The sequence below is a fragment of the Pogoniulus pusillus genome, chromosome 37 (assembly GCF_015220805.1).
Source record: "Pogoniulus pusillus isolate bPogPus1 chromosome 37, bPogPus1.pri, whole genome shotgun sequence".
Lineage (NCBI taxonomy): Eukaryota > Metazoa > Chordata > Aves > Piciformes > Lybiidae > Pogoniulus > Pogoniulus pusillus.
In genome coordinates this window covers 1,452,204-1,466,440 of record NC_087300.1, presented here as the reverse complement: position 1 = coordinate 1,466,440, position 14,237 = coordinate 1,452,204, and the positions used below count along the sequence as shown (strand labels likewise).

The window sequence follows — 14,237 nt, the reverse complement described above, 5'->3', positions numbered from 1 at the left end:
CTTGCAATGACAGGACAAGGAGGAATGGGTTTGAACTGGCAGAGGGGAGATTTAAACTGGATGTTAGGAAAGGGCACTTTACAGTTAGGGTGGTGAGACCCTGGCACAGGTTGCCCAGGAAGGTTGTGCAGCACAGAAGCAACAAATGTGATCAAAGATCAGGTTGACCACTCCAGGTCAGGCTGTTTAGGGCTCTGAACAACCTGCTCTAGTTGAAGATACAATCCTAGAATCATTTTGGTTGGCAAAGATCTACAAGATTTGAGTGCAAACAGGATGAGGCTGATGCCAAACCACTGATTGAGTCCAATCAGGAGACTGAGTGCAGCATCAGCAAGTTTGCAGTTGACACCAAGCTAGGAGCAGCTGTGGAGCTGTTGGAGGGTAGCAGAGCCCTGCAGAGGGACCTGGCCAGGCTGGATGGGTGGGCAGAGGCCAAGGGGATGAGACTGAACAAGGCCAAGGGCAGGTTCTACACTTTGGCCACAACAACCCCAAGCAGCACTACAGGCTGGGGCCAGAGTGGCTGAGAGCAGCCAGGCAGAGAGGGAGCTGGGGGTGCTGGCAGAGAGGAGCTGCAGAGGAGGCAGCAGTGCCCAGGTGGGCAGCAGAGCCAGTGGCATCCTGGGCTGGCTCAGGAGCAGTGTGGGCAGCAGGACAAGGGAGGTTCTTGTGCCCCTGTGCTCAGCACTGCTCAGGCCACACCTGCAGTGCTGTGTCCAGCTCTGGGCTCCTGAATTCAAGAGAGATGCTGAGGTGCTGGCAGGTGCCCAGAGCAGGGCAGCAAGGCTGGGGAGGGGCCTGGAGCACAGCCCTGTGAGGAGAGGCTGAGGGAGCTGGGGGGGTGCAGCCTGCAGCAGAGGAGGCTCAGGTGAGACCTTCTCTGGACACGCTCAAGCATCTCAATGTCCCTCCTAAACTGGGGGGGGGGCCAGAACTGAATCCCTCTGCAAAGCCAAGCGGGGGGGGGGGGGGGGGGGGGGGGGCAGCCTCTGCCCTATTCTCCTCGCCGTGAGGGGGGCGGCGAAGGGCCCCCGGCCCCACCGTCTGGTGGGGCCGGGGGCCCTTCGCCGCCCCCCTCACGGCAAGCATGGCAACCACCTCGCCCTCCCCCACCGCCCCTTTAAGCCAGCACAACGCATGCGCATCCTCCCTCCGTACCTCCATCCGGGTCACCGACCCTTGCCGCCGCTGCCGGAGGCGATGCGCGGAGCGGGGCGGGAGCAGGGGGGGGCGCGGACGCAGGCGCGGTCCCGCTGGCTCCTCACACACACACACACACAGGCACAGACACGGAGCGGTCGCGGGTGGGGTGAAGCGCGCTCCCGTCTGCCGCCCTTCTCCTTTCCCCCTTCGCTCCGCGGCCGGCCCAGGGGGTTCCCGCTGTGGTTAAGCCGCTGAGCGCTGAAGGCTTTGCCCCTGTGCCGCTGGCTGCCATCTGTTGCGTCCTCGGCTCCGTCCTTCGGCGGGAGTCCCGCGGTGGGGTGAGGTGAGGCGGAGCGGCGCGGCCCGGTGGAAGGGGGGGGGGGGGGGGGCTGGGGGCGCTCGGTGAGGGCGCGGTTGAGGCCTGGGTGAGTGCTGAGGTAGTGTCGGCGAAGTTGTTTTCTCCTGCAGCGGTTGGGCTGCTGAAGTCTGCCGAGGGGACTGCGGGGTGCGGGTGTAGGGGCTGAGGGGAGAGCTGCTGGTCCTCTGCGTCGCCCTGGAAGGAGGTTGGAGCCAGGTCCGCAGGATGTCAGGGGTTGGGAGGGACCCGAAGAGATCATCGAATGCAGCCCCCTTGCCGCGGCAGCACCGTGCAGCCCAGCTCGGGTCACGGAGGAGCACATCCAGCTAGGCCTTGAAAGTCTCCAGCGGAGACTCCACAGCCTCTCTGGGAAGCCTGTGCCAGTGCTCTGGGACCCTGCAGTAGAGAAGCTTCCCCCTTGTGTTGTGACCCTGCAGTAGAGAAGCTTCCCCCTTGTGTTGTGACCCTGACAGTGAAGAAGCTCCCCCCTTGTGTTGTGACCCTGGCAGTAGAGAAGCTCCCCCCTTGTGTTGTGACCCTGGCAGTAGAGAAGCTTCCCCCTTGTGTTGTGACCCTGGCAGTAAAGAAGCTCCCCCCTTGTGTTGTGACCCTGGCAGTAGAGAAGCTTCCCCCTTGTGTTGTGACCCCGCAGTAAAGAAGCTCCCCCCTTGTGTTGTGACCCTGGCAGTAAAGACCTTCCCCCTTGTGTTGTGACCCTGACAGTAAAGAAGCTCCCCCCTTGTGTTGTGATCCTGGCAGTAAAGAAGCTCCCCCCTTGTGTTGTGACCCTGACAGTAAAGAAGCTCCCCCCTTGTGTTGTGACCCTGACAGTAAAGAAGCTCCCCCCTTGTGTTGTGACCCTGGCAGTAGAGAAGCTCCCCCCTTGTGTTGTGACCCTGACAGTAAAGAAGCTCCCCCCTTGTGTTGTGACCCTGACAGTAAAGACCTTCCCCCTTGTGTTGTGACCCCGCAGTAAAGAAGCTTCCCCCTTGTGTTGTGACCCTGGCAGTAAAGAAGCTCCCCCCTTGTGTTGTGACCCTGGCAGTAAAGAAGCTCCCCCCTTGTGTTGAGGTTGGGCTCCTCTCCCGCGGAACAAGTGGTAGGGCAAGAAGAAATGGCCTCCAGTTGTGCAGGGATGTGGAGGTTGGATGTAAGTAACAATCTCTTTCACGTAAGCCCTGGAGCAGGCTGCCCAGGGCGCTGGTGGAGCCTCCATGCCTGGAGGTTGTTTCAAAGCCGTGGAGATGTGAGGGACCTTGGCTTAGTGGTGAGCTGGTAGTGCTGGGTTGATGATCTTAAGGGTCTTTTCCAACCAGAGTGGTCCTGTGGTTCTGTATCTGGGGGTTGTGGGGGTTTCTTTTATTATTTAATAATCCCAGAGGGTCTTCTGCCTCCCCCTGTGTGCTGATCCCATCCCACGTTGACTGAACTTGGTGGATCCCCAGCCCCAGTACCTTGCCCAGAGCAGCTCTGCTGGGCTGAACCCCAGTTAGGTAATGGTTAGCCTCGGTGATCTTTCCCAACCGAAACTCTTCAGCGATTCTGTGAAACTCCTCACAGCAGATTGGACTCTTGAGGTAGAAATTGCCACTCCATTTTTTTCAGTCCTTACTTTTCAGGCTTTCTGGGAAGCAATCTGCTGACTGCTCCCCGAAGCCATGGGATGTGAGGACGTGAACAAGCCGCTTGCATTTCAGCAGTGCCTGAAGAGCAGGTCAAGGTGATGCACAGGTAGAAGAAGCAGCAGCGTAGTCTGTGCCCATACCCTGAGGGACGAAAGGTATCGATTGCAGGAGCTGCATTTCCACCGTTTGCTCACTGTGTGGAAGGTCTCAGGCTTTGTGTGGAGTTGAAGAGTTTGCTTTTAAGTGCAGCAGAAGTACCTGTCACCCGATAGTTAAGTAAGCCGGTGCTAATTCTCAGAAGAACAAAAGACTTAGTGGAAAGGTCTTATCCCAGTGGATTTAGCTCTTGGGATCCTTTCAGTGCTGCTGTGGAAGGCCCTTTAACATCTAAGAGGGGGAGGGAGCGATCAAATAGCTTGCTAGAGAGTATTGCCAGATGTTTATGCAACGAATTTGCTTAGAATTTTGTACCTTTTATTGCAGTAAGAATTAACAGGTAGCAATAAATGATTAACATTTGCATTTGTTCCTTTAATTTCTTCGTTTCTATCAGACTGTGTGATAAATATGACTAGATTGGACTTCTGGGGAGGAGGGAAGTGATCATCTATTTGCACAGGCAAAGCTGCAGCAGTACACTTTGGCTCCTGCATTGGTACCTGTCACAGCTGGAGCATTTCTTCTGATTTTTGTTGCTTTCTGCTAGTTGCACAACAAAATAATTCTGTCTGGTCTGTTAAAATAGCTCTTCTCACAGAGCTGTTGCCATCACCAGTTCTTAACCCTCACCCATCAGTCTTACCTCTCTCATCCTTACTTTAGGGAAGCTCCTACACAGCCTTGCATTGCTCAGTAGCCAGGGGTGTTTTGATACTGATTTGGGTGAAGTCAGGAAGCACAATCTGTGGGAAAACCAAAATTAACCATTTAGGTTTCTGACTGGAAAAAATTAGAGCTGTGAGACATTCTGGAAACAAAGCATAATTGAAGTAGCTTTCATAGCTCAGTGCTTTCTGCTACAGCTGTTCAGGCTTTTCTTGGATACCCTCAAGAAATACCTTACTGTAAATTAGACAGAATTGTTACCTTGTTATCCTTAACTTTGCCTAAGACTCCTTCTATTAAATCACTTTCCCTCTAGACTGCTTGCAGGAATTCAAAGGAGTAACTTCATTGCCTTCTGCAGCTTAATAGGGAACAAGTTTCTTCTCTTGCCTTCTCCAGGAACAAGATGATTTCTGCTAATTCAATCTTTGTTACTAGTTGAGAAAAATAATAGCATCTGCTTCATGGCACTGAGGAAGTCTGAACAACCCCAGCTCTCCCATAGCCTTTATCCCCATCATTTGAGACCTGCTGCCTTTTTGCAGAGCAGAAAATACCTTCAGGTGAAATGTTTTGTTGCTGTGTTTAAGTGTAAAACAAGATGAGTTTGTGTATGATGAAACTTGAAGCCGGCACCGCTCTTTGCTGCCTGCAAAGCCCAGGCAGGTTTCTGTGTTTTCCTTCGGGCTCCTTAAACTTCTTTACAAATCTGCAGAGCCTCTCAGCTGTGTGGTAATTTGTGCCTCTGCAGAATTTGATGTGTTTCATAATACCACAAACTGCTGCTGAGCAAAAAAAAAGCAGCCTTTTCCCCTTGTATCAAGGGTGTTGAGGCTGGAAAAGGTTTGCAGGGAGATCTTTTGTGGAGAGCAGGCCTACAGTAGAGGATCACCAGGGCTGTCATCACAGCTCTGCATCTGAGCAGTCGTGCTTTGGTGGTTTGTTTCAATCTGGGGCACAGAAGACTGAAGATGTAGGGACTGCAGGTTTCATTTCTTCAGTGTTTGGATAGGGCTGGGTGATAGGTTGGACTGGATGATCCTGGAGGTCTCTCCCAGCCTGGTTAATTCTATGCTGACTGGACAGTTCCACTTGTGTCTGTTGACCAATTCGTAGTGAAAATTACAGTGACCTCACAGCCATCACTTTATTTCATAGGTTGCTTTAATCATTTCATATAAATGATTTTATCTAAATGAAATTGTCAAAAAAGCTACATCTTGTGGCTTTTTTGGTTGGTTTTTCTCCCTGTCCCTTTTTTCCCCCTTCCCATTCTCTCTTAACAGTGTTTGTGGTGTTCTGTGATATCCGAGCTGCTGGCATTTGTTGGCCAGCATTTCAGGTTGTTATTGATCCTTCTCCAATTCCTAAAGTGCTTTGGCAAACCTTGTGTTTTTCCCCTGGCTGTCATTCTTTTACTGCTCCATCTTCTTTTCCTTGTCCCCTTTTCATATACAGAATTGCCTTGTTCCGTGACATCAAACAGAGATGGAAATAACACTGATGCCTTTTTTTCCAAGTACAAAACAACACTTGCAGACTTTTAGCACCTCCTCACAACGGAACTTTGAACTTAATTTTAGTTCTCTGAATGACTTTAACATAATTTGGCAAAAGAAGGAAAAAAATGGTTTGTGTTTTTCCCCCCAGTGCTTTACATCTTTAAGCTGGTGCTTCAGAAAGTGTCTTGTGCTGCTCTTTTTAACAGTATCAGTTTCATTCTAGTTCCAAGCAGATCTCTGCATGCTTGTGTCGTTGATAAAAGGTGGTTCCTATTCAAGGAGCTTACAGAAGTCTCTTTGTGGAGAATATCAACCCAAAGCACAGATTTCAGGTGTGTTCTTTGTATAAACAAACCCTAAATCTGCCTTCTTTTTGTCTTTCTTTGCTCCCTTTAGCCCCACACTTCTGTCTGTTATGCTGACACACCAAACACAGAAGCACCTCAGGTCACTGCGGTGCCTGCTGTTAGTAAGCTGAACATTGCAGCTCCTTAAGTGACATCACAGATAAGACCAGGCTGGATGAGGCTTTGAGCAACCTGCTATAGTGGGAGATGTCTCTGCCTATGGCAGAGGGGTTGGAACTGGATGATCTTTAAGGTCCCTTCCATTCCCAACCTTAAAGGAGACTCAGTTGATAATCTGTGGATTCAGTTCTCTCTCATTTGAATTGTGCTCTGATTGAACAGTACTAAGAGTGAAGAGAGGAGCACTGCTGCAGGCCCACCGTAAGTCAGTGGCATTGTGCACTCCATCAGCCTGATTTTTCTTGATGCTTTTGCCTCCTGCTAATCTGCTGCTTTAACTTTTGTCTGCAGAGTATGAAACTCTGACAGCCTGAACTTTTTAAAGCTCTTCATAGCATGGCCAGCTTGACCCCAAGATTGATGTTGATTTGAATATTGCTTTACGTCCTTCAGACCTTTAAATTTGCTTGCTTGTGTTCCCAGACTCCCCTTTTTCTATGCCAGTTTGCTCTCCTGTGTTTGCAAGTCTCCTTGTTCTCTGGTTTGTCAGAAACACAGGCTTTTGGAGCAGTCACCTCTGGGTTGGGTGTTTGTTATTGTGATCCGTGCCCCTCTCTCAGGGAGGCAGGACCAAAGCCAAGATGAGGTTGGCACAGTGCTCTTGATTCTGTCTGCACCTACCCTGGCTTGGCTGTAGGTGTCTGTGTCCTGCTGTATGTGGGATCTGTTAGCCCAGAGCTCTCTTGGAGCCTGTGCTGCCAAGCCAGATGGTGGCTTTTGTTTTTACTGCGTTGACGTAGTTTCCTTTCCTCTTGTTGCATGAATCAGCAGGTACAAAAAATGAGGGTTCCACCAGCTAGATGTTTTCTTGCATTGCCATCCTCCTCCTTGTGATGCAAGGGAGTATTTCCTGTCAAAATGCTGAAACTTGCAGGGCTGGGACAGTTTCTGGTTTGAGTCCAGGTGTGACAGTGCCTTTGTGCAGTTGTGTGCATGTGCACACCCTGCTTCAGCAGCTTTTAGGTGTCCATGCTGAGGGCTTAGTGATTTAAGTCATCATCACACCCTGTGTCTGTCTCTGAGCAGTTTGTCAGGACTTAAAATAAGAACTCAGTTACTCTCTTCCTCATTTTCATGTGCTGGAAGTGTTTTGATTCCAGTTGGAAGTATTCTAGTTCCAGCCTCTCCCCTGCCATGAGCAGGAAGACCTCCCACAAGACCTGCTTGTTGTTGAGTTATTAAAGAAAAAAATGCTATTAACTGGAAAAAAAAAAGTGCTGAGGAGCAAAGCTTCTGCAAGGGTTCTGTAGCTCTTGATTGTGTCAGAGTAAAAAGAGAAGAAACTTGTATTTGCTGGCCTGAATGAGCTGATCTCCCTTTTCATGGATTGAACAGCAGAGTGGCTATTCCTGCCAGCCACTGGATACAGTGCTTCTGTTTGGTGGATGAGAGCACAAGTTCCATTTTGATTTCTCTTCTATTTTTGTTACTCCATTTGGCTTAAAAAACCATCACAGCAAGCTGTGATATCCTCACCTTCCCTCCTGGTTTTGTCTTTTGGCATGGCAGACCCCTACTAGAAACTGGAAGACAAGAGAGAGTTGCTCTGGGTGAGGGATGCTCAGAGACACGATGAAGTCCTGGAGCGACAGCCAGTCGGACCTCTACAGCAGTGACCAAGAAGAGGAAGAACAGATGATTTTTGGAGAAAATGAAGATGATTTGGAAGAGATGATGGATTTAAGTGACTTGCCTACCTCACTCTTTGCTTGCAGTGTTCATGAAGCTGTGTTTGAGGTACAGGAGGAAAAGGTAGGTAGAGAGAGGGGTACACTTGAGATGTAGGTTTGTAAGTATAGATACAGCTCTTGAACATTTTGTCTGGGTGTTCAGTGTGTTGCTGTATATTGTAACTGGGGAGAGAAAACCAACCCCAAGTATTTGCCTGATGAACTCAGAGTGAGTCTGGATACCACAGAGCAGATAACACTCCACTTTCTGACATTTGAAGATGTTAACAGACACACAGAGCTTCTCCTAGGAGAAGCTATTCTGATTTGTTTGTTTCTCTTTTCAGCAAAGGTACCAAATCCAAGGGCAGATTTAAATCAAATCCAAATGTTTGCTTAAACTTGAGTTAAAAGAACACCTTGGAAGTGGCTTAAGACCTTGGAATAAACTTAGAATTAACTAAATCTGCTAAAAAGTCTATCCCCTTTAAGCACTGAAAGGGCATCAGAAGGTCTCCCTGGAGCTTTCTCCAGATGGAACAACCCCAACCGTGTCAGCCTGGCCTCACAGCAGAGGGCTTCCAGCCCTTGGATCATTTTGGTGGCCTCCTCTAGATCCACTCCGATACAACTCGCTCCATTTCCTAGAAATGCTGTTGTTAAGGAGCTTGAGGATGAGATTCCTTCCCCAGTAAGCCATGAGTTGTTTTAGTTCTGTGGCTGTGTTGTACTGCAATAATAGTCTCTGCCAAAGCATCCTCTTTCATTCACCCTGGGAATGCTGTTAAGCACTCACTACTTTTGCGTATCTAATACAAAACATAACTGATCTGGGTGGTATTTTTGGAGGTGTTGGAGCTCAAGCCCTGTCTAAACTCTGCTCTTTTTATTGACATCTGCACCTTCGAGCCGCTGCCACGAGGTGGCAGTTTGTGTTCGCAGAGTTTTAGGGGCTCGTTCACGTCGGTGCCCTCGGAATTGGGTGGTAAAGAGTGAGACAGAGCAGCTCTAAGCACAGCTTTGCAGGTCGGGGTAGCTGGGGAGAACGGAATGTGTGGGTTTAAGTGGGTGGGACTCGGGAGAGGAAAGGGACCAGCAAATGTGTTTTCATTGAGTGAAAATGTTCATGTTTGTGCTTCATCTCTAGGAAAGATTTGAAGCTCTGTTCACAGTCTATGACAACCAAGTGACGTTCCAGCTGTTTAAAAGCTTCAGAAGAGTGAGGATAAACTTCAGCAATCCAGAGGCTGCAGCCAGAGCACGGATAGAGCTGCATGAAACTGACTTCAATGGCAAAAAGCTGAAGCTGTACTTTGCACAGGTACTATGGAACACTGAGGTGTTGTACATGTGTCCCCATTTCTCCTCTGTTCCATGCTGGCCCATGAGTATGTGATAAACACCTGAAATTAACCTTCAGCCTCATTCTTCTGTGACTTTCCCTCTCTGAGGAATTCGTGCTGTGGGGCCCAGCTTGGCTTTTCAGCTTGAGTTGTAGTTGGTCTGGAGCAATTATATAAATTAATTATTATATAAATAACAAACCCAGAACTAATATTTGTCATTCTCTATCTCCTGGTTTTGTCTTCAGATGCAGGTATCTGGTGAAATAGCTGACAAGTCCTACCTCCTTCCTCCACAACCTGTTAAGCAGTTCCTGATATCTCCACCTGCATCTCCACCAGTAGGATGGAAACAGAGTGAAGATGCAACTCCCCTGATAAACTATGACTTGCTTTGTGCTGTCTCCAAGCTGGGACCAGGTAGAGACATCTCCCTGCCTTTGTTGTGTTACTTCCAAAGTAGTTACCAAGAGAATTTATCTTCTTCCCATGAGAAGAATCTGAGTCTCATGTGATGTTTCTTACTTGATCCATCACCTTTATGTACTTAATTGGATAACTGATAGAAAGTCCATCCCAGAACCAGGTTGTGTGGTGCTAGCTCCATCACATCCACTTGCTGAGTTCTGTCAGCCTCAGAATCGAGAAACAAGCAAAGGAATGAAAGGTTCAGTCCCTTGCAGATGGACAGCTGCAGCTGTTAGGGATGCCAGTGTGCAGTTCCTGTACTTAATTGTCCATCTTGTTTATGAGTCTTCCTAGGAGATGTGCTGCTTGCTGGCTGTGAAAAGCAGGGCACCAGGAGGCTTAATGTCTTTAGGTACTGTTGGAGCTTTTCATTTACAAACATCATATGAATGTGAGGCACAAATGATGCCACTATGTGTGCATGCTGCTTGTATTCTGGTGCCTGCAGTCCTCCAGGACAGTTACCTGCCTCCCTCTCCTCACTCCTTTAAATATCAAATGAAAGCTTGACCATGCTCAGACTGCAGTGTAACAGATGCAGGACCTGTAACAGGTCTGGTGAAGTGTGGAAGTTGAGCAAATTAACGATGAGATGGCAATAGATGGATACTTAGTTGTGTTACTGCAGATAGGATGGAGGCATTGAGGTAAAATGGCTTTGGTGTTTTTCCTGTGTTCTTAGTATGGTTTTTGTTTGCTGCTTTTCAGGGGAAAAGTATGAGCTTCATGCAGGAACAGAATCGACCCCCAGTGTAGTTGTTCATGTCTGTGAGAGTGAGACAGAAGAGGAGGATGAAGTGAAAAACCCCAAACAGAAGATCCTGCAGACGAGGCGTCCAGAACCACCCACAACAATCCTGAGTGAATCCAAAGCCTTTGATTGTAGGCTGGAAGTAGGGGGTAGGATGCATTGTTAAACTGCTGCTCGAGGTAGTATCACAACTCAGACACTTCCTGAGTCCCTGTGTTGATGTCTGTACTGCTGCTATATCTTCTGTATAGCGACAACAGATTTTACTTGTAGTTGTCTCTCATGTTCAAGATTTTTGGATGCCAATGCTCTGAAAAGCACTTTAATTTTAGGGACTAGTCCCCCCAAGTGTAGCAAATCCACCTAACTTGAAATAGTGACAAGTAGGAAATCTGGCTGTGAGTATTTTTATTTCTTTTCTATTTTTTTAAAGCTGTTCCCCTTCTCTTTCTGTGGTGCAGTGTGGTGTACCGAGTGCTGAAGTGTTCCCTGTCACTGTGGATTTGAGGATGTTCATTCTGTAGCAGCTAAAAGCTGACCTGTGCTGGTGCAGCAGCTCCCAGTGAATAGAGCATTAAATGCAAGTGGAACATATTCTTTATGCTGAAGTTCCTTCCCACCTCGTAGCTTTCTGAGGTGAAGATTTGTGTCTGCTGTTCTCAGACATGCCAGGGACGTGGGTGTGGTTTGACAGGAGGCACAAGTACGCGCATGGAACTAAAGTCAAGGCCTTCTGCTGGCTACGCAGTGGAGAACGTGGGAGGAAGAACCACAGGCTGCTGAGGAGACAGACTGTAGTCTGTCACCCGCACTGCTGCTGCTCCTGCCCGGAGGGGACACTGCTGGGTACAATGCTTTGCACTGACACCTGATGAGGAGTGAATTGCAGCATCGAGAGATCGAGCTGCTGGCTGCATTGTGTCTGCTCCTCTCTGAAAACGTGGCCGAGGTTTGTTCCTGCAGGCCTAGAGATGGCTTCTGTTTATAGACCAATTCAGTGGCTGTTGGGTTCTGAGTTGTGTTAGGAGATAAGCACCATCTAGGGTGAACTTCAGCTTGTACTCTTCAACTCCTCCAGTCTCTTCAGTGTTTTTTTAGGACAATCAGTTGCCTGGCTCAGCCAGTTTTTATGCAGTCCCAGCCCTTGTTTGCTGTTTTCTGTGTGCTGTCCTGGCTGATAGAGCAGCTGCTGCCTTTTGAGACCAGGATGCATCTTTTAAAATACAGGTCTTTCATTTTGTGATCTTGTGTTGAGTCTTTTACTAGGAGGAAAACATGCCTCAGTATAAAGACACAGGCTCCTGTGCTTTTATGCTGTTTTATAACCAACCTTTTTTAGTCTAGACAGAGTCTTCTTTTTTCTATTTAAAAGAAATAAAACTACTTGTGAATGAACCAGGCTGCTGCTGTTCTTAGCTGGAAATCACTCAGAAATTGGCCTTTCTCAAATTCATTGTGGTGTGTTTCAGTTCATGATGTGCTTACTGAGTGTTCCAAAGTGTTTTCACTTGCTTGGATGGCAGAGAGAAAAAGGATTGGTGGTGAATTTGCCATGGGCATGGCAGTTTCCAACTCGGTGTTGTGCCAGCTCATGGTCCCTTCCTGCCACCAGCATCCAGCTGCAAAATGGGATCCTGCAGGCAGGTCCTTGTTCCAGAGGCAGGAACAGGCTGTATTAAAGAGGTAGGAAAGCTGGGGGTTTGTTCATCTTGCCTTCACAGGTGTGGTGTTTCTATCTCTTCATGTGAATACTTCACTACCTAAAGAGGTGTTAAAATCACTCCAAGCCTGACCTCTCTGTCTCACTGTTCCACCGAACCAAACAACAAACCCTTTGCCTTGTCCACCAGCCTTGTGTATCTCTTAACATTCCAGAAGGTCCAGTTGGGATTTTTCTGTGGTGTTTGTATATTTTGTTAATTGTTTCATTTCTATCCCACTGTAGAAGTTGCTGTAAGTAGGAATAAGTGGGGAAAAAAAACCCAAACCTTGGGAAACAGTTTTCTAAGGCAAATCAAGCAAAGTGATGTTGTCGATGTACCTTGTGTGAAGTGTTTAACAATTTGCATTCCAACATCTTCCATTGTGTAAGGACACTTACAATAAAAACAATGCAGTGCCATTCCCCTCTGGTTTTTTAACCCTCTTCTATACTGGCCTGAGGTTGAGCTTTTGAAGGCTGTTGCATGCTTGGGCAATTGAGTGAGCAGGCCAGAGGCTTTCTGGTGTCCCTTAATCGAATTAGTGGATAAATAGTGCTGAGGAATTGGGGGGGTTCAGCAGAAAAGTCTTGGGAAGTTGTGGGCTGAGGGAGGGTTTTCCTGGTGGGTTTGGGTGCCTGTCCATTGAGATGTGAACTTCAGAGGAACTTGAAGTGGGAGTTTGATACCAGCTTAGGCTGCTGGTGTGGGAGAGAATGTCCTGCTTGGGGAGCTTGGTTGTAGTGAAGGTAAATCATTGCATGTAGTCAAGAGTCAGAGTCACAGAATTGTTTGGGTTGGAAGAGGCCTCTAAGGTCATCCAGTCCAGCTATGAACCCAACTCCACCATGGCCCCAAGTGCCATGACCACACATTTCTTCAACACCTCCAGGGATGGGGACTCCACCACCTCCCTGGGCAGCCTGTGCCAATCCCTGACCACTCTGTCAGTGAAGAGATTGTTCCAACCAAAGCTTCCCCTGGCACAATTTCAGGACATTTCCTCCCGTTCTATCACCTGATCCTAGGGAAAAGAGCCCAACCCCCACCTCACGCCAACCTGCGTTCAGGGAGCTGCAGCAAGCAGTGAGGTCTCTCCTCAGCTTCCTGCCTCTGGAAGCGAGTCTGTGCAACAGAAGCGATCAGACCTGCTGCTCAGACGGAGTGTGAACCAACCTGCTCTCTCCTGCAGGTTGCCCTCTCCCGGGCAGGCTCTGGCCGTGGCTTAGCCAGCAGAGGGAGACTCTGAGCCCCTCTGCCCACACGCATTGGCGCCGCAGCGTTGGAGTCAATCGCATTCCTCTGCTGCCCCGCGTCTGTGCTGCTGCCAAGGGGCCCTCTTGTGCAGATGGCAGGGAGAGGCTGGCACAAGGTCTGTGTCCAAGCCGGGGAGCTGCAGGGAAGGAGGTGCCTGGCTTGCAGGTGCTGGCGTGGTGGGCAAGGAGGAGGCAAAGCAGAGGAAAGCAAAGTTGCATTTAGCCATTGCTCCATGTCAGAAGTGATTCTAACTCCCCTTGCCCGGTGCCCAGAATCTCCAGGGTGACAGAGCCTGCCTGCATTTGATGCCAGTCGAGTCCACTTTATTTACTCCCTGAGATTATTTCAGTGCTGACCATCAGAACCTGTTTCTCTTAACCTGCTCTCAACCAATGTACTATTTTTAGAGCTAGGCTTGCACAGAGGCACCAACTCAGCCCTTTCTGAGCTTGCACTCTGTATAAATAAATATCCCAGCTTCCTTTAAAGCATTCTTCTTGAGAGGCAGCTGAGAAGGTGGATGGGCTGTGCTTAGGGCAGGCTGCTTGGGTGTTCACTGAGGTGCTTTGGGTTTCTGTTATTACAGCTGAGAAAAGACCTTGGTTTTGCAGCCCTCTGGTGACTGCATCTCGTTCTGCTACAAGGATGATGAAGGGACTTGAACAAGTCTCCTGTGAAGAAAGTCTGAGAGCCCTGCCCTGGGGCTGCTTGGTCTGGGGAAGAGAAGGCTGAGAGGGGATCTGAGCAATGCCTGTAAATATCTGAGGGGTGGGGGTCAGGGGGAAGGTGCCAGGCTCTTGTGGGTGGTGCCCAGTGGCAGGACAAGGAACAGCAGCTGCAAGCTGGAACTCAAGAGGTTCCACCTCAACATGAGGAGAAACCTCTTTGGTATGAGGGTGCAGAGCCCTGGAGCAGGCTGCCCAGAGAGGCTGTGGAGTCTCCTCTGCAGGCTTTCCAGACCCATCTGGTTGTGTTCCTGGGCGACCCTGCTCTGGCAGGGGGTTGGACTGGATGATCTCTGGAGCTCCCTTCCAACCCTTTCTGAGTGCACACTGATAAAGGAAG

The 14,237-nt window shown here is 49.1% G+C and overlaps 1 protein-coding gene across 2 annotated transcripts; it reads left to right on the top strand.

Annotated features, from left to right (window-relative positions):
- The first annotated feature begins 1,268 nt into the window (after positions 1-1,268).
- On the top strand, positions 1,269-12,337 carry RCAN3 (RCAN family member 3). Of its 2 annotated transcripts, XM_064172558.1 has the most exons (6): positions 1,269-1,489; positions 5,680-5,788; positions 7,493-7,735; positions 8,801-8,974; positions 9,245-9,416; positions 10,173-12,337. In XM_064172558.1, exons 3-6 carry the CDS (start codon positions 7,541-7,543, stop codon positions 10,379-10,381), a joined length of 750 nt encoding a protein of 249 aa, XP_064028628.1. In that variant the 5' UTR covers positions 1,269-1,489; positions 5,680-5,788; positions 7,493-7,540; the 3' UTR covers positions 10,382-12,337. The 2 variants fall into 2 exon arrangements, with proteins under 2 accessions (XP_064028628.1, XP_064028627.1); XM_064172557.1 differs by lacking the exon at positions 5,680-5,788 and having other exon boundaries at positions 1,270-1,489.
- Positions 12,338-14,237: the final 1,900 nt, after the last annotated feature.